General features: G+C 46.3%; 5 protein-coding genes across 7 annotated transcripts; 4 read left to right on the forward strand and 1 right to left on the reverse strand.

The window, feature by feature from the left end:
* Positions 1-43: 43 nt before the first annotated feature.
* On the forward strand, positions 44-2,119 carry BDCG_08581 (26S protease regulatory subunit 7). Its single transcript, XM_045424366.1, has 4 exons — positions 44-325; positions 393-507; positions 568-797; positions 879-2,119. The coding sequence occupies exons 1-4, from the start codon at positions 231-233 to the stop codon at positions 1,756-1,758; spliced, it is 1,320 nt and encodes a 439-aa protein (XP_045273094.1). The 5' UTR covers positions 44-230; the 3' UTR covers positions 1,759-2,119.
* An 87-nt stretch (positions 2,120-2,206) lies between these two features.
* On the forward strand, positions 2,207-4,522 carry BDCG_08582 (succinate dehydrogenase [ubiquinone] flavoprotein subunit, mitochondrial; the record flags this gene model as incomplete). The annotated part of the gene is made up of 6 exons (XM_045424367.1): positions 2,207-2,248; positions 2,335-2,389; positions 2,454-2,527; positions 2,600-2,763; positions 2,839-4,227; positions 4,303-4,522. 6 exons carry the CDS (start codon positions 2,207-2,209, stop codon positions 4,520-4,522), a joined length of 1,944 nt encoding a protein of 647 aa, XP_045273095.1.
* Positions 4,523-5,348: 826 nt separating this feature from the next.
* On the forward strand, positions 5,349-8,222 carry BDCG_08583 (dipeptidyl aminopeptidase; the record flags this gene model as incomplete). Its single annotated transcript, XM_045424368.1, has 3 exons — positions 5,349-7,710; positions 7,761-8,030; positions 8,107-8,222. 3 exons carry the CDS (start codon positions 5,349-5,351, stop codon positions 8,220-8,222), a joined length of 2,748 nt encoding a protein of 915 aa, XP_045273096.1.
* Positions 8,223-9,623: 1,401 nt separating this feature from the next.
* On the reverse strand, positions 9,624-18,358 carry BDCG_08586. 3 transcript variants are annotated; one of them, XM_045424371.1, is made up of 3 exons: positions 16,544-18,358; positions 12,845-16,444; positions 9,624-12,525 (listed from the first exon to the last, which is right to left on the reverse strand). In XM_045424371.1, exon 1 carries the CDS (start codon positions 17,880-17,882, stop codon positions 17,499-17,501), a length of 384 nt encoding a protein of 127 aa, XP_045282609.1. In that variant the 5' UTR covers positions 17,883-18,358; the 3' UTR covers positions 9,624-12,525; positions 12,845-16,444; positions 16,544-17,498. The 3 variants fall into 3 exon arrangements, with proteins under 3 accessions (XP_045282609.1, XP_045282608.1, XP_045273098.1); XM_045424370.1 differs by having other exon boundaries at positions 9,624-11,337; positions 11,424-16,444; positions 16,544-18,255; XM_045424372.1 differs by having other exon boundaries at positions 9,624-16,444; positions 16,544-16,591; positions 16,820-18,208.
* BDCG_08584 (phospholipase C) lies at positions 11,079-14,073 on the forward strand (the record flags this gene model as incomplete). The annotated part of the gene is made up of 4 exons (XM_045424369.1): positions 11,079-11,429; positions 11,880-12,717; positions 12,861-13,491; positions 13,908-14,073. The coding sequence occupies 4 exons, from the start codon at positions 11,079-11,081 to the stop codon at positions 14,071-14,073; spliced, it is 1,986 nt and encodes a 661-aa protein (XP_045273097.1).
* Positions 18,359-18,600: the final 242 nt, after the last annotated feature.

Here is an 18,600-nt window from a genome sequence, read left to right on the forward strand (position 1 = left end):
GGCCAACCTTACGTAATATCTAAGCTCCCCGGCGTGACCCAACACTAACACCAACGGAACCTCGTTTGACTAGCACTCGCTGAGCATACAACTCCCATCACTACCCATGCCTGACTTGCCTTATTAGTTACGAAAGAAGAATTCAGTTAGCTATCCTACGCGGCTGCTTCACGACCGTCAACCTTCACCCTTCATCCTACCCCTCACCAGCCTCTTTTCCTTCCGCCATCATGCCCAGCGCTACGGGCCAGAACTGGGAGAAGTACAAGAAGAACTTCGCAGATGATGAAGAGCCAGAGAAGAAGATTACACCGCTAACAGATGAGTATGTGATGTGCCCCGTCGTTGGTTCTATATCGTATCTAGAAGCTTCCGATTAACCTATCCTACAGGGACATCCAAGTTCTCAAGACCTACGGCGCAGCGCCATACGCGGCAGCCTTAAAAAAGCTCGAAAAACAAATAAAAGAGAAGCAAGCAAGCGTTAACGAGAAGATTGGAGTAAAGGTAAATAGGCACCATATTTCTATTTATTATTGGTGCGATTATGAAGCTCATTATTCTTAGGAATCCGACACTGGGCTCGCGCCACCGCATCTCTGGGATGTTGCAGCAGATAGACAACGTATGCAAGAAGAACAACCACTACAAGTCGCACGCTGCACGAAGATTATACAAGATGAGAAGGATCCGGAAAAAAGCAAATATGTCATCAACGTCAAACAGATAGCCAAGTTCGTCGTGAACCTCGGGGAACGAATTAGCCCTACGGATATTGAGGAGGGCATGAGAGTTGGGTGAGCCATGTTTATCCATGCGACTTCAGTCGAGGGACAGTGAACTGACGTACACTTCTTTTTCTTCTTCTTGTTTTTTAGCGTGGACCGAAATAAATACCAGATTCTTCTCCCTCTGCCTCCAAAGATCGATCCCAGTGTTACAATGATGACAGTGGAAGACAAGCCTGATGTGACCTACGGAGACGTTGGAGGATGCAAGGAACAAATTGAAAAACTTCGAGAAGTTGTTGAAATGCCGCTACTTTCGCCAGAACGATTCGTCAGTCTAGGAATCGACCCACCTAAGGGAGCTCTACTCTACGGTCCACCGGGGACAGGAAAGACGCTCTGTGCGCGGGCTGTGGCCAACAGAACGGATGCCACTTTCATTCGTGTTATTGGCAGTGAACTTGTCCAAAAATATGTTGGAGAGGGAGCACGAATGGTGCGTGAACTCTTTGAAATGGCTAGGACAAAAAAGGCGTGCATCATTTTCTTCGACGAGATTGATGCGATCGGAGGGGCCCGTTTTGACGATGGTGCCGGAGGAGACAACGAAGTGCAAAGAACAATGTTGGAATTGATCACCCAGTTGGATGGTTTCGATTCCCGGGGAAACATCAAAGTCATGTTCGCTACCAATAGACCGTCCACTCTTGACCCAGCCTTGATGAGACCTGGGCGTATTGACAGAAAAATCGAGTTCTCCTTACCGGACCTGGAAGGACGGGCAAACATCCTCCGCATCCATGCCAAGAGTATGTCAGTCGAAAGAGACATCCGATGGGAGCTTATTTCCCGACTGTGCCCGAATTCGACCGGAGCAGAGCTTCGAAGCGTGGCAACCGAGGCGGGAATGTTCGCTATCCGAGCACGGCGAAAGGTTGCTACGGAGAAAGATTTCCTAGCAGCAGTTGACAAGGTAATCAAGGGGAACCTGAAGTTTAACTCGACTGCAACGTATATGCAGTACAACTAGGACAGGAGGAATGGCGTTTTTTCCGGGGAATAGTGGAGGATTTTGTACTGTACGATGGTGGAACAAGGCATATGGCAATTCCATTTCCGGGAAGCGCTGTGATTTTGATTCTCATTTTCTTAGAGCGATGGCAATATAGTATGTTGTTTTTTGTAGACGTAACAGTAACAAATGCATCCAAAATATATGTCACGTGCATTCTTCACGTGCACGGGCCGGTGTCGGAAAGATTACCTCTGCACCCGCTGTGATTGGTTGGCGGCGTACCTCGGAACTGTGGAGAAGCCTGCTTATATAATCAATTTGTTCACCACCTAACTTACTTCCCTTCCGAAGACCAAACCCAACTTGAGATGTCCGCAACCCTGTGATTCCTATCGCAACAGCACCTCCAGTTAGTGCTTGACTTAATTGGATCTCCTAGTGTTCTGCGTTAATTTGAGACATCATGAGCTTTTCCGGCTTGTGGAGGCTGGCTCCCGCGACGAGGGTATGATACCTATCTGCAAAATATTCCATTCCGCTCGCCCTGGGTACCCGCGATTGCAGCCGAACTAACAAGTTTTTTCCGTGCAGTTCCCCAGAGCTTTAAAGAATCAAAGACGCCTATTTTCTTCATCGCGTCCTGCAGGTATGTCATAGACCCATTGCTACCATTGGGAGTGTTGCCAATTGACCCGTGTCGAACTGGATAGCCCGGATATTCGCGAATCAACCTCTGCGTGCGAAGGAAGCCTCTCCATTCGTCTCGAAAAATTATCCCGTAATCGTACGTGGTCTCCATGCTATCCCAGATTGCTTATCAGATTCAAAAAGCGAAGATGTGTCTTACGATTTATAGGACCACGAATATGACGCTGTCGTCGTTGGAGCTGGTGGTGCTGGTCTCCGCGCTGCCTTCGGCCTCGCTGAGGCAGGATTCAACACAGCCTGCGTTTCGAAACTCTTTCCTACAAGAAGTCACACGGTAGCAGCACAGGGAGGTATCAATGCTGCCCTTGGAAAGTACGTTTTTCGCAATTGAGTGACATTTGTTGGAATCAATATGAAATACGTTGTGCGCTAATTGTGAGTATGTAGTATGCACGAGGACGACTGGAGATGGCACATGTATGATACCGTCAAGGGATCCGATTGGCTGGGTGACCAGGATGCTATCCATTACATGACAAGAGAGGCACCACAGAGCATTATTGAACTTGAAGGATATGGATGTCCGTTTTCGAGAACCGAGGACGGCAGAATCTACCAACGTGCTTTCGGTGGACAGTCTCAGAAATACGGCAAAGGAGGCCAAGCTTACCGATGCTGCGCTGCTGCTGACAGAACCGGCCATGCCCTTCTTCACACTCTTTACGGCCAATCCCTCCGACACAACACCAACTATTTCATCGAATATTTCGCTATGGATCTTCTGATGGAGGATGGCGAATGCAAAGGTGTAATTGCTTATAATCAAGAAGATGGAACAATCCATCGTTTCCGCGCACACAACACCGTATTGGCAACAGGAGGATACGGACGTGCTTACTTCAGCTGCACATCCGCGCACACCTGTACTGGTGATGGTATGGCCATGGTTGCCCGTGCTGGTCTGCCCAACCAGGATATGGAATTTGTTCAATTCCACCCCACGGGTATTTATGGAGCTGGTTGTCTTATCACAGAAGGCTCTCGAGGTGAAGGTGGTTATCTGTTGAACTCTGAGGGTGAGCGATTTATGGAACGATATGCTCCAACTGCCAAGGATTTGGCTAGCCGAGACGTCGTTTCCCGATCGATGACTCTTGAGATCCGTGAGGGACGCGGTGTTGGCCCTGAGAAGGACCACATCTACCTGCAACTCAGTCATCTTCCTGCCGAAATCCTCCATGAGCGATTGCCTGGTATCTCAGAAACTGCATCGATTTTCGCTGGTGTTGACGTTACCAAGCAGCCTATTCCCGTCCTGCCAACTGTTCACTACAACATGGGCGGTATTCCAACTCGTTATACCGGCGAAGTCCTCACGATAGATGAGAAGGGCCAAGACAAGGTTGTCCCCGGTTTGTATGCTTGTGGCGAAGCTGCTTGTGTTTCTGTCCACGGTGCCAACAGACTTGGTGCAAACTCTCTGCTTGATCTCATCGTATTCGGCCGCGCAGTCTCCCACAGCATTCGTGACAAGGCAACGCCTGGCCAGCCACACAAAGAGATTAGCGCTGATGCTGGAGCCGAATCTATTGGTGTTCTTGACAAGGTCAGAAATGCAGATGGACCTAAGTCGACGTTTGACATTAGGAACGCTATGCAGAAGACTATGCAAACTGATGTTAGCGTTTTCCGAACCCAAGAGAGTTTGGATGAGGGGGTTCGCAAGATTAGCGAGGTGGATCAGATGTTTGATGATGTGGGAACCAAGGACCGCAGCATGATCTGGAACTCTGATCTTGTTGAGACTCTCGAACTGAGAAACCTGTTGACTTGCGCGTAAGTTTTATTTCTCACATCCTACGCCAACTTTTAATTGAGTTTTCTTGTACCGAGTATACTAATGGACAATAGTGCACAAACTGCTATTGCTGCGGCCAACCGCAAGGAATCCCGTGGCGCCCATGCCCGCGAGGACTACCCAGAACGTGATGACGAGAACTGGATGAAGCACACGCTGACGTTCCAAAAGGAGCCGCATGGCAAGGTGGACCTTACCTACCGTTCCGTTAATCCCAATACGCTCGATGAGAATGAGTGCAAGCCTGTCCCTCCTTTCAAGCGGACGTATTAGTTGTCTGCTGTCCGCAAATATCTTCGGTAGTGTATATCTTGTGGGGATGAAATTGCTCGGGGGTCGCCTGTGGCGTACCGGGCAAAAGTCACATGAGAATTTGTATTTCCTCTGAGTTGCATTATATGGCCAATTTCTTGTGTTTTCTTCAGCTCTTTTTTCACTTCTTCGCCCTGGGTTCTCCTTGTCCTTTCCTACTATGTTTTCCTGTGAATATTTATTGAAGCGTATATTCTTTTATCAAAATTCTGCATCGTCCGAGTTCAACTATTCCAAGTCGTGCAGGCTGCTGATTGTACCATATGCTTGGCCTAGCGTAAAAGTAAAATGGAAGGGCTGGATGTGAGATAGAGCAATGACACGGGGCGAGCAACTAAGTTACAATTATTATTATCTGTCCCTGGGGTATACCTTGCTCCGTGTGTATATTTTATTTGTGCAATATTTATCATAATTTTTGAACTTTTGTCCTTCGCTAGATTATTAAAGTTATTGTTGTATTATTAAATGAGACTAGTCTGCGCAACTATGCAAACTGGCTTCTTGGCAAATAATAAGGTTCGGTGCCAATTGCTGCAATACCTAAACGTGATTGGCGCACCAATGGCAGGTGTTATGTCCTTTCCTCATTGGGATGGCCTAGACTCAGTTTCTTTCATCAGGGCATAACAAGAGTGAGTCCCTTTGTCCCCTACATCCGACTCCTTTCCATTTACTTTTACATAGAGGCATCTGGAGGTGATTCACTGTGCTGCCCACTCCTTCGCTCACTGATATGCCTCGGTAGAATTTGGAGTCACGACTTTTCTGAAAAGCAGCCGCTACAATGGCTGGGGAGAAAGGAGGTAGCAGGGACGAGGAAAGGGAGCCGTTGACAAGAGGCAGCATAGAATTCCGTGACTCGATAAACTCGTTCGATTATTCCTCTTCCACCGCTTCGTTGTCCCTCGCCGTCATTGATAGAATAAATGGTTCCACGCAAGATTCAAGGCTAGGCGAGAAGGATCAACGTGATGATGACCATGACCAATACAGGAACGAGGAGGAATATGATGTCGAGGATGCAGACTATATCCCGTCTGGGGGGAAGACGGTACAGAAAACGACTAAGATAGTGTTATGGGCTCTTCTCTTTCTCTGCGTCGGTGGATGGTCTCTTGCCTTTGTCATTTTTTTATTCAGGGGTCACGACACGCCCCAGACGTCCATCGCGTCCGAGGAAAACATATCAAGTGGAGGTGCGCGAGGGAATAGGATAACGTTGGATGAGGTGTTGGGGGGCGAATGGGCGCCGCGTGCTCATTCTATATCGTGGTTCCCCGGTCCAAATGGCGAGGATGGGTTAATTCTTGAGAAGGATAACCTCAGTGCGACGGCCTACTTACGAGTGGAAGATATTGTCGGTCGCAAGGACCCGAAGGCGTCCAAGAAATCCATTGTTTTGATGCAGAAGAAAATGTTTACAGTGGGACGAGAAACTGTCTATTCCGCGCAGGCTTGGCCGAGTCCGGATTTAAAGACAGTACTCGTGCTATCTGATCAACAGAAAAATTGGCGCCATTCGTTTACAGGGAAGTACTGGTTGTTCGATGTGGAGACTCAAACGGGACAGCCACTCGATCCTGGTGCTCCAGATCGGCGGATCCAGCTTGCTTCCTGGTCTCCGCAGTCTGATGCTGTGGTGTTCACAAGGGACAATAACATGTTCCTTAGAAAATTAACTTCAAATGAAGTTGCAACGATAACCACTGATGGTGGCGTTGACTTGTTTTACGGAGTTCCAGACTGGGTTTATGAGGAGGAAGTATTTTCAGGTAACAGTGCGACTTGGTGGGCATCTGATGGCGACTATATTGCATTCCTTCGGACCAATGAGTCGTCAGTGCCAGACTATCCTATACAGTATTTCGCATCCCGACCAAGTGGAGAGAACCCCAAACCTGGCGAGGAGAACTATCCCGAAGTGCGCGAAGTCAAATACCCCAAAGCTGGAGCCCCGAACCCCATCGTGGATCTCCAGTTCTATGATGTTGGGAAGGGTGAAGTCTTCTCAGTGGACGTCACAAGTGAATTTGCCGACGATGATCGCCTCATAATTGAGGTTCTCTGGGCTTCGAATGGGAAGGCCCTTGTCAGAGAAACTAATCGAGAAAGCGATATTCTTAGCATTGCCATTATTGATGTGCTATCGAGGACCGGAAGGATTGTCCGAAGAGAAGATGTCAATGCTTTGGATGGCGGTTGGGTAGAGCCGACACAATCTACGCGGTTTATTCCTGCAGACCCGGATCATGGCCGGCTTGACGATGGCTACATAGATACGGTCATCTACGAAGGGCGCGATCAGCTAGCCTATTTTACACCGCTTGATAATCCTAAACCTATTATGCTCACAAAAGGTCACTCAGAGGTCGTGAATGCGCCGTCTGGCGTGGACCTGAAGAGAGGGTTGGTCTATTTTGTTGTTGCCGGAAATGAACCCTGGGAACGACACATCTATAGCGTAAATTTCGATGGGACTTCACTTCAGCCATTGACGAATGTGACGGAAAGCAGCTACTATGATGTCTCCTTCTCAAACGGCGCCGGTTACGCTTTGTTAAATTACAGAGGCCCAAAAGTACCGTGGCAGAAAGTTATAAACACTCCTGCAAATGAAAACTCGTTTGAAGCAATCATAGAGCAGAATGACCACTTATCTAGAAAGCTCCGTCTGTTTTCACTGGAGTCCAAGGTTTACCAACATGTCACTGTGGATGGTTTCTCGCTACCCGTGATGGAACGACGCCCACCAAACTTTGACCCGGCTAAGAAATACCCCGTCCTTTTCCATCTGTATGGCGGACCGGGGTCACAAACAGTGTCCAAAAAGTTCAGTGTCGACTTCCAGAGTTATGTTGCTTCGACCCTGGGGTATATTGTTGTCACAGTAGACGGCAGGGGTACTGGCCACATTGGCCGGAAAGCACGTTGCATAATTCGAGGCAACCTCGGGCACTATGAAGCTCGAGATCAAATAGAGACTGCCAAAAAATGGGCGGCAAAGCCATACGTTGATGAATCTCGGATGGCCATTTGGGGCTGGAGCTATGGAGGCTTTATGACTCTGAAGACGCTCGAGCAGGATGGTGGACGAACTTTCCAGTACGGAATGGCAGTAGCACCGGTGACTGATTGGCGGTATTATGGTATGCAACATTTTGGTACCCTTAGGCTTACTTAAGCTAACATATTTCAGATTCCATCTATACCGAACGCTATATGCGTACCCCTCAACACAACCAAGGGGGTTATGATACCTCCGCTATTTCTAACACCACCGCTTTAGCAAGCAATATTCGTTTCCTTCTTATGCATGGAACTGCCGATGATAATGTGCATATCCAAAACTCACTGACCCTCCTCGATAAACTTGACCTGGACGACGTTGATAATTACGATGTCCACGTCTTTCCAGACTCTGACCACAGCATATATTTTCATAACGCGCATAAAATGGTCTACAACCGTAAGTTTCACTCTAGGGTTCTATTACAGTTATGTTCGATTTGCGGTATTAACTAAGCCAATTTCCTTCCTTGTAGGTCTTGGTGACTGGCTCATCAACGCTTTCAATGGTGAATGGTTGAAGGTCCATAAACCTACACCGAACAATTCTCTATTTCGACGCGCCGAGACATGGGGTGGATTACCTGTATGAATTCAAACATCCTTGTTAGGGCAGATTGCTGTATGCCCGCATATCTTCGTTATTTCTTTTGCGAAGCATTCCACTTAGGCTTTGTGCCTAGGTGAGCTCGCGTTGGCGTGTATTTTATTATCTACATCGTCTTGAAGTTGACGTACTCTAGGTAACATTTCATTTCCCCGTTATTTCAGCTATCTCCATTATTGCATCTTTGTGTGTGAGGATATGGTATATCCCCGGCGTTTGGGTATACAGGTTTCGGACTGGTATATTTTGGATGGCCTAGATTTCATGATATTTTGGATAGCATTAACAGGTTGTCCTACATTGTTTAGTTGATTATTTTTTTTATAACATCTTCATTTCTTGCGTAATTAACGAGCTCTTTTCTGATATGCATGTGGCTAGCACACTGACCCATCAGGTATTTATTAGGGTTATGTGCTTGATTCCAATTCAAAATCCTTGCTGGAGAGCGTTATTCATTCACCTTCAGTTCTCTCGACCAGTAGCCATTGAAGAGAGTGTATCATCGCGGACGAGGAGAGCAAGATCACTATTATTGTTGCATTTGTCCTAGCAATCTGGAGTACTATCCGGACCTCTTCTATCAGATTTTCTATTGTGGATCTTCTAGGGTCATGTGACGAGACAACTTCAACCACACCTCGTCTTCTAACCTGCGAAACTTATACCTGGAGACTTGTGGATTGCTGGATTTTCTTGCTCGACGGACCTGGCGGGTGCAGTGTCAGGAAACGTTATCTGCGAAACTCCCAGGGGCCCTTTAGGTCTCAAGAATTCTCGAAACTTCCCGGGTGTGCTCGTAAGGGGAGTAAAGCCCTTACATTCAAACGGTCTCAATCCCAACTCTACTGGGTAAGCTTGCTTTTTGAAGTCGGATGCTGGTCCCATTGAAGTGTAGATTCAATTTACTACCACCCACTAATTTGGTGTGCTGGGTAAGGCAGAACTCGCATCCAAACGTTCACAAGTGGAAGCAGTGGGTTGACTACATGCCTGATGAAGAGGCTGTTTTTTTCACCCCTCTCCTGAAAACATTAACTTACCCATCTAATTGCAGGTACATTCTTTGCTAGTGGACTGTGTGCCTGCATGAATACTGGACTTTCGCTTTAATGTATGGAGTCACTCATAGCTTTCGACGGTTCACCACCATTGCGGTTCTCTGGGAGGAGCCACCCACCTTAAGAGAACACCAATTGGTCGTCTCAAGTTAAACTTGATAATAGATTGATAGAATTCCGCCACTGGCACCGTTCTCTTTTATCCGGAAGATGCTGATCATATTATGAAATGATTTCCATCTTTTAGAACTTGAAAAAGTGTGAGTAGGTTTGGTAAATCCCGCAAGATAGGGCCAAACGCGAGGAAGAGCTGATGGATATCGATCAAAATATGATTGTGGAAACTTTCCTGCTAGTTACTGACGAAATTATCATGGTATCGTGCAGCACTCCTGTGAGGAATATCTAGCCGATACTGCTGAAATGCGTCATGAAAGGCCAAGAGCATCCATCGCATCGCACCTATTCATAGCGGAATGCCCCTGACACTCACTTTGCAATTTAAATTGCCTTCTAAAATCTAATCCACAGTCACACGCCAAATCCTCCTGCCGCTGCTTTCCTCCCGGGCAACGCAATTCGTTGTGGAAAACCACCAGTCCTGAGATTTCTAAGAGGTGAAAATTTTTCCAACATCCAGAGTCTGATTGATATGAGTTTGGTGCTAACAGACGAACTTCCATAAGCACAGGTGTGTTCCTAAGTTCTTCTTTTGTTTTCAGAACTCTGGAGTTTATCGAGTCAAAATGCAAGATATTTTTTGAATTCATTATTTTTCACTTCTCATTTCCATTCAATACAATATCTTTACCTCTTTCATTGAATTTTGATTTTCTTGGTTCGCTCAAGTATGTAATTGGGGTTTTGGTTGCAGATGTGCTCCCGAGACTAGGATTCGGCGTTCCTTCATCCAACTCCTTTCTAGGAATGCGGAGAATGTGCCAGGGATCCCGTATAAAATTCGGTGTTCCTGAAACTGGGTTGGATAGTATTTTAAGATTTGCGGTATGTATCTATGCCTTTATATTGAGCTTTACCAGAATCATTGTCACTTACTGTGCAGCTTTTTTACTTTCCCAGGAAATGTCCGCAAATTAGTCGGTGATGACGCATCCTGATGTATTATCGAACCATTTTGGATTTGCAGAGATTAACCCACCCTTGGTGGATTTATCATCCCCAACGTTTGTCTGACCGATATTTCTGACGAGAAGAAGTGAGCTGGGCATATCTATGTCCCGTCAATAGACCGGAAGTTCGCTTCTGGAGCAAGAGTCTCTGTGAATATTTTTCTCGTCTTAGTCGTGATTTGGTGGGGAAGGTAGGGAAGCAAAAATCTCGACGTTTTTATTCACAATTGATATATTTAACACCGTGCCGAATTCACTTCATAGGTATTATTTTTCTTACCATGCTCTTCGTCAAGCTTGCTCTGGCTGCATTTTTTTCATACTTGCATACCGCGTTGCTAGGTCCTTCACGCCTTGGGACATTAATCCAGCCAAGCCATTCGCCGAAAATTAGTTATCCGCCAACGCTACTCCTGAAACTTCTACCCCGCAATCGCTGCACGCTTTGAATACAACAAAGCGAACCACAACTTGCAGCGTTCTACAAGGGGTTGTCCACAGATCATTCGATCGATTACGTTGTTAATTGTGCTGCTGCATCAAAAAATTATCGTATCACGCTCTTCTTCCATTTCTGTGCCACAGCGCCTGAAAGCCACATTGAGGCACGCCAACTGCTCGTTGGATTAACATCCTGCTTCCTGCCCACGATGTCGTCGCCTACCAAATCTAGTGCAGGGTCACCGCTTGAAGACACTAGAATTTCAGCCTTCTCCCCTCATATCAAGCGTCATCTAAAGCACATTTTCGAATCAACGGGCCAGGCCAACAATAAAGAAACATTTCTTGAGGCCATCCAGCTCGAACCTCCACAGAAGCAACATAGTATCAGCACTTATGAGGATTTTATGGGATACATGTCATCTGCGTATGCTCAAGCGCCCCCTGAACCACAAGATCTGTCGTTGCCTATGAACAATTACTTTATTAGCTCGAGCCACAATACCTATCTCACTGGCAATCAACTGTATAGCGAATCAAGCACAAGGGTTTACAAAAATGTATGTCAACTTTCAAGTCTGCCCTCCACCTTTGATTTTTCCATCATTGTTCCTTCTTGTTTCCAGTTCGGTCTTGGTTAGAACAACATTGCAATTTGTTTTGGTGTATGTGGTGTGTCGTTATTCGTAGTGGCGGATGCACTTTTCCGGGGAGAGCAAGATTTTTACTCCACAATCGGAAATGCTCATGGGTTGCCCATATTCTCTATTGTTAATTCGGGAAATCGTTGGGAGAACTCCAGTGGCCAATCGAGCATTCATACCCAGAGATGTATGGGAACTTGGTGTTCTTTGATTTTATTCACAACCGGGGACTCGTTGCGTCATTGGATGGATAATGTTCCCCGAGCATATCATCTTCACAATGACGACGGATAACATTGTTTCAGCCTGAAGGTGAAATTCCTGTTTGACGACGCACTTATGAGCTAACATGATATCCCCTGCTAGGTTCTTTTGAAAGGATGTAGATGTCTCGAAATTGATGTGTGGGATGGTGAACCGGATTCCGAGGACAGCTCCGACTCGTCGGGTTCAGAAAGTGACCGTGGCGAGCCTAAAGCGTCTCAGAAAATTGCGAAGAAGAGTCCTAAGGACAGGAAAAGTGGCCGTTTTAACCTGTCATCATTGTCAAGTCGCTTGGACCGGCTTTCTAAAGGATCGACAACGCAGCCGCAAGCTGCCATTGCCGAAGCTACCGTGGTAACTGCAACCGGAGTTGCGGGAACGGCAGTGTCATCTGCCCCCCTGCGGCTTGAACCTCGCGTTTTTCATGGTTATACTCTGACGAAAGAAATAACGTTCCGTGATGTGTGCTGTGCAATTAGAGATTATGCATTCGTCACTAGCGATCTACCAATCATCGTGAGCCTAGAGGTCCATGCAAGTCTTGAGCAACAACAGGTGATGGTAGATATCATGACGCAGGCATGGAAAGGTATGCTCGTTGAGCTTCCAGCTGATATCGAAGCTAAACTGGAAAAGGGTGAAATTGAACACTTGCCAAGCCCGGGAGAACTGCGAAACAAGATTTTGATCAAAGTGAAATGGGCACCACCCGAGACGGCGGCCGATCAAACGAAAGCCGGAGACATGCCTGGAGTGCCCTCGGAAATTGGGAAACAGAAGTCAGGATCAGTAGCTGAAGATGACACTGTGGGAGGTATTGATGGGGGAGAGAACAGCAGAGCAGCTCAGGCCAAGAAAAAGCCTTCGAAGATTTTACATGCTCTAAGTCGACTCGGTATTTACACGCGTGGATACACTTTTAGTAAATTTTCGCAACAAGGTATGTTATTAATGTTAAATTTTTAGTAACTGCCAACAAGGGGTGTGCCACACGCTGTTTCAGAGCAATCAAGAGCAGTGGGGGAGAACTACACTCATTGGCATAAGAAAGGAAAGAATCGGCTTACCAAAATATGTCTACAGAGGCAACCCACCTGAACCACATATTTTCCCTCTCAGAGAACGCTGTGAAGGACGCCCATGATAATGAACGCCAGGCTCTTTTTGACCATAATCGAGAGTATATGATGCGAACATATCCGTCCGGCCTGCGCGTAAATTCGTCTAATTTAGATCCCTCATTTCACTGGAGACAAGGAATTCAAATTGTTGCATTAAACTGGCAGAACTGTGACAAGGGAATGATGATAAACGAAGGAATGTTTGCTGGGCATAGAGGTTGGGTTCTTAAGCCGGAGACATACAGAGGAAAGGTATGGAGGATTGGAGCAGCAGGGCGAACTGAAAAAAGCCTTCAAAATATTGCGCGGTATCACATCCTAGATTTATCGATCGAAGTCCTTGCAGGGCAAAACATTCCTCTCCCTGTGGGTGATGAACACGCCAAGAGCTTCCGCCCTTATGTCGCATGTCAACTTTATCTTGAGCGACTAAAGGATCACATCCACGCCACCGAAAATGTTAAAGGCGGTACGGGTACCGCAAAGTACAAAGTGCAAACCAAGGCTGGAGTTGGTTCAGATCCGGACTTTGGAGGGCAAGTGATGCATTTCCCAAACGCACCAGTTACCTTGGAGGAACTGAGCTTTGTGAGGTTAGTCCATTCCGTAGTTCTTCCCCCTTGCCCCCCTCCCCCCCTTATTACTTTCTGATATATCCTGCGTTATTTCGATTTCTTGCCCCCCACGTCGATCTATCCCTCCTACCATCATTGATAGTTCCGAATATCCCAATCAAGGCGATTAGTGCCACGTCAATTAGGGGATATCGACAAAAAGTGTATTTCTTGTTATTGCTTTTGTAGGAAAGAGGGGGGAAAACACCACGCATTTAAAAAAGTCGGAAGGAACACGGAAGAAAACTGTCCACATATGCCAAACCATGTAAATGGGGGCGGTTGCGTGGACCTGCTGATCGCTTTGCTTTTCGTTATTGTGATTCCTCATGCATATTGTGTATCCCCGCTCTTCCTTGCAGGAACATGGCACTAATACAAAAGTGAATTGACAGGTTCAAAGTTAAGGACCGCGAGTTTGGAAGAGATGATCTAGCGGGGTGGGCTTGCATCAGACTCGATCGGCTGCGCCAAGGATTTCGATTTATACGGCTTTTTGACACGAAGGGCAAGCTGTCCCAAGGCGTCCTGCTTGTCAAAATCTCGAAAAAGATAACCTAAAACCTCTTGGTAATTTTGTATGAAACAAGCACTTCATTTCCCTTTGTCCACTGCACTCCTTCTTCAGCCTACCGAGTCGGCATATAGGGTTGGAGCATTCTGCAAAGGTTATGCTCTGCAGTAAATGACCATAGCTTTCAGGAGAAATACTTGAGTGGCCTATTTAACATCATATGGTGCTCTATTAATCGCTTAGACCACCAAATTCTCACTTAGATCGGTTTCCGAGAGTTTCTCTTAGACTCCAGTGTCGGGATGAATAAAGTTTATCTGATGCAGCCCGAGACAATTCAATCTGATAAACGTTTTAACTTTTCCGTGCATAGTTTAGAATGTATCCTCAGCCGCAAGTTCCACCTTGTCTTCGGATTTGGCGCCATATGAAGTTGTTAGATAATGAAATTGGTGATCAGCCGGCTGTGTTATGTGGGTGATAGCTCTCGTGGTCGGGCTAATTGGTGTTGCGTAAATTAACATGATTTTCGTCTTCTCATATTTTTTGTAAAATTTCAAAGGAAATAGGGAATGAGCAAGTCTTGAAAACCCGCGGATCGATGTAAGTATGTACCTAAGCATGCATGGTTCATGCATACTAAAACAAATTGTGACATGTCCATTTTTCTGCTCAACCTCGTAACCTCATTGGTTGACCAGCATCAGTCAATGTTCAGTTCCATGAGCTTGGAGATATGATCGCCCAAACGTTGTTCTGCGGGGACGACATCTCTTTGATTATCGAAGGCGGTTTGGAGGAGTTATCATCTGGAAATTAAATAAGTGGCTTGTCCGGTAGCAAACTTTTAGATTTCGGTCCGCCTGAGAGAGGTGCCCAATGAGCGGAAATACGTTCTTCAAGTTGAGTCGCCTTCATGGTCCTAACAATTAGGAGTGAGAACCAGATGTTAAAATGGTACGGAAAACCATAGTGGCAGTAGAAGGTGGGAGACGTGGCACGAGCAGCCGTTGGAATAACCAAAAATCGGCAATGTTCCCGTTTCGTCATGGCAATGATCTGCCTTCCTTTGCAGTAATAATTGGCTCAAGAAACCCAGGTCTTAGCTGGCTGCAAACGTGAGGGGCGGATGGATAGCTCTAAAATCGGCCATCGATTGGCTGCAGCCCGAGACGAAAGAACACAGTTAGTTGTGATATCAAAGTCGCGTACTTTTATCGGCTCGCCCAGAAAGCATCCCGCCTAGATGCAGCCGTGCTATTTGTGAATGACGAATCGGGTAATCTGTTTCATGGAAATATGAGCTCCATGGCAAACCTGGACTTCTCCTGGTAGGCAAATTTTCTGCTCACGCGGCCGTTTTCCCCGTCACGTTCGATTGATAGGGATGCACTATCCCTGGGTTGCCATGTAATTTCGATTTTTCGAAATGGTGTCAACCTGGCCAATCCAATTATATGAATATTTGTAAGAGCTGCGAGGTGGGATGTTGTCGACGAATTATAGAATTGACACGGTGCAGGTAGGCGGTGTAAAAGATTTCCGGTCCAGGTTGATTCTGGAGTTACGGGGAAGCCACCCAGTGAAAGGCTATCTGGTCTGGCTCCACAGTGTTGGTTCGCAGTCTGTAGATAACCAAACATCTGGCGAAATCCGCCATCTCGGCCGTAGTACTTTCAGCAGAATTGGCACGTATTTCCATTCTCCAATTTTCTCAAGAAAAGTGGACACGAATGGCTGATCACGCTGATGTTTGTTAAATGATCAAATAAACTTTTCTCCGCAAGTGGGATGGGGTAATGTGGCATACAATAACACGGACTAGGCGCCATTTATTTTCTGATGTTGAACAAAACAGAATATCAACACCTTATTCAGCGTATATCAGGCACTATTGGAACGATCCCCACCCTGCTGGATGATACTTTTAGGAGACGCTGGAAAATGCGATCGTGTTGAGCAGATTTCCACCGTATCAGAGTCAAATAGAGCAGTGATCATTGGCTTATCCTCGACATACCCGTATCTCAAATCGAACTGGTTGCGTCGAGATGTGTTGGTACTGGCTTGACCTTATGTTGCTGATCCACCAGTTCTCGCGCATTTGCTTCAAGGGACCCGGAGTGTGAAGGAGGCTACCTGTCCATGTGACAACTTCTTTATGACATATTAGTCGATCGTGGGAGATCATATTGACTTCAGGAAAGGTTCAAAATCGGTCGACGCATCATAAATAAGTCGTCAATTCTCCCCTGGGCTATTGTGAATAATCCGTGAAGCGAACCACCCAAATCCTTCATCCAAACACGCAGATAAACCAGCAGTGGTGCGCTTATAAACTTTTTCCTCCTGTCCTTAGTAAGTGAGTAATTCATTTAGGAGGAGTCATCCACTTGCACTCGTCCTTCAAACGTCACCCTATTAACAATGATGTATTAGCAAGAAGTAGCAAAGCTTCAAGAACGAGCATTTCATCGCGTTTCTAAATCCAATCAACTCAGCCAAAGATGGGCTTACAATTTTTCAAACCCGGCATGTCCATGATGTGGTCGTATGGTTCGGCGGCTAGAAGGAATGAGATGTCACCGGTGAGACCCAAAGCAACAGATAAGTAGACACTATTGTAGCAGCTAACGGTATTGTTCAAGATGCCTGGTGTCCAGTGCCCAAAGTGCGCGGAGAGTGGTAAGGAAACGTGGGTTATTCCTGGCAAATCTTGTCACGAATGTGGTACAGAGTGTTGATGCATCCCGGCTAGTAAGCATAATCAATTTTGAATTACGCTAGCCATACCTTGGTGTTGACACATTGCAGGTCAAATAGGGCGAAATGAACTGTCATCGGTGAAGCGAAGGACAAGATTAAGATATTTCAACCTCGCAATGCGATGAACTGTTCCGGGTTTTCGGCATTTTCTTGGATTGAGACACCGTTTGAGAAGATATGTCCTGCTGTCATGCTAGGAGGTTGATAGTGGAAATAGTTAATCACACAGATGAGAGGAAGGGAGCGAAGTGGAGCGAAGTTAGGAAGATTTTTCGGTTTAAATGATTTCAGAACCTGTATCACATAACTACCTCTCATGCCCAATACGTAGCGGTCAGTAGCTGTCAGGCTGCATGCGGGGCGGGCATGGGTGGAGGTGAAGAAAGAGTGTTGGGACGAAAGCAGTTCGTGCTTCGTATGTAGTTTCGTATGTAGTTTTTCCTCCAGCAATGCAGACAAGCAACCAAAAATTGCTGAAATTTATGCCGATGAAATAATATTCCTAACCAACGTGATTGCAAGGAAATAGGGATTTCTCGTTTTAAGATGAAGACAATCAAAACCTAGACATCAGCTGATTCGGCGATTTAATTTTCAAGTAATAATGTGAAGGCCTATTCAGACAGAAAAGAAGTAATTTCAAGGGGCCAAGGAAAACGAGCAGTGCTCCTTCATTATAAGGACTCAACAGTCGAAATCTCACCCGTTACGCCGACTCCCCACCGAGCAACGTCGCATGCTGGGTATGGATCAGAGCCAATAGGGATGCGAAGAGATCAAGGCAGTCGACTGCCGGAAGGCGGCTGAACCTCGGCTCTGGGACTTGTAAGGTAAAATCAGGCTGGTTCACTCGACGAGAGAGAGGCGTCTGCAACGAGCAACTCCTGACACACGGGCCTTTTGTGAATTCGCCTCCGACGATCACAGCGGCACAAAATTGAGATGGGATGGTAAACAATGAACCAAATCCCGAAATCGCGAACATTGGAGATAAGACTTTGCATGTTGGAACAAGACCAGCAGGAAATAAAAAGAGGGCATCGTGGGGGAAGCATATGCTCTGGGCACTTCTTCTGCAACCTCTCGCCATGATAGTCGAGATTCGGTGAAATTCCCCGACAGGAGGCCTGGGTTACATTCATCTGAGTGGTCGTATACCTGACTATAATCCGTAGTCAAAAATAGATGTAGCATCTGTTCGCCCGGGAGTGGGAATCGTTGGCCCCATACCATGCTATTGGTTGCGCTCCATCCACGCGCATGCTAAATGGCTGTCCATTTGCTGCGGCAAAAAGGTTAAAAAAGAAAAAAAAAACCAAGCAAAGCACAACCTTTGATATGCCAAGGTATGACAGACTGTTAGGAGATTCCCGATTTCTGGAATAATATATAATGTTGTCGCGGAAGCGATCCACCAAATAACGGCGTTTATCGGTTCTCTCTTGTTGGCGCCTCGTTCCTTTAAAACGAAAGGCCAAGGCTGCTAAACAATCACGTGAATTTACTTGTTAAACACGGCGATGATTGGGTCGGAATCAAGGGTAACGTAACTCCAATCAAACGCGGCTTCTGCGATGGATTAGGGATTTATATACTCCGTACGGAGTACAGACACCACACTTTGGACACAGACCCCACCACTAGTATTGTGATGAGAACGGGTGCTACACCTTACGCGGTAGCTAGCGGATGGAGAAAACAATTCAAGATCGACAATCAAAATCAATAATCAATATTCCGATAATAAAGCAACTAGAATTCTCTCTAAGAATGAACATTCTCGAATATAGAATGCCTGCAAAGCTCTC

The sequence above is a fragment of the Blastomyces dermatitidis genome, assembly GCF_000003525.1.
Source record: "Blastomyces dermatitidis ER-3 genomic scaffold supercont1.11, whole genome shotgun sequence".
Classification (NCBI taxonomy): Eukaryota; Fungi; Ascomycota; class Eurotiomycetes; order Onygenales; family Ajellomycetaceae; genus Blastomyces; species Blastomyces dermatitidis.

Coding starts and splice junctions, on each gene's coding strand:
- BDCG_08581 (XM_045424366.1), top strand. CDS start 231: ATGCCCAGCGCTACGGGCCAGAACTGGGAGAAGTACAAGAAGAACTTC. Junction 508..567: donor ACGAGAAGATTGGAGTAAAG/GTAAATAGGCAC, acceptor CATTATTCTTAG/GAATCCGACACTGGGCTCGC. Junction 798..878: donor GAGGAGGGCATGAGAGTTGG/GTGAGCCATGTT, acceptor CTTGTTTTTTAG/CGTGGACCGAAATAAATACC.
- BDCG_08586 (XM_045424371.1), bottom strand. CDS start 17,882: ATGGCGAGAGGTTGCAGAAGAAGTGCCCAGAGCATATGCTTCCCCCAC.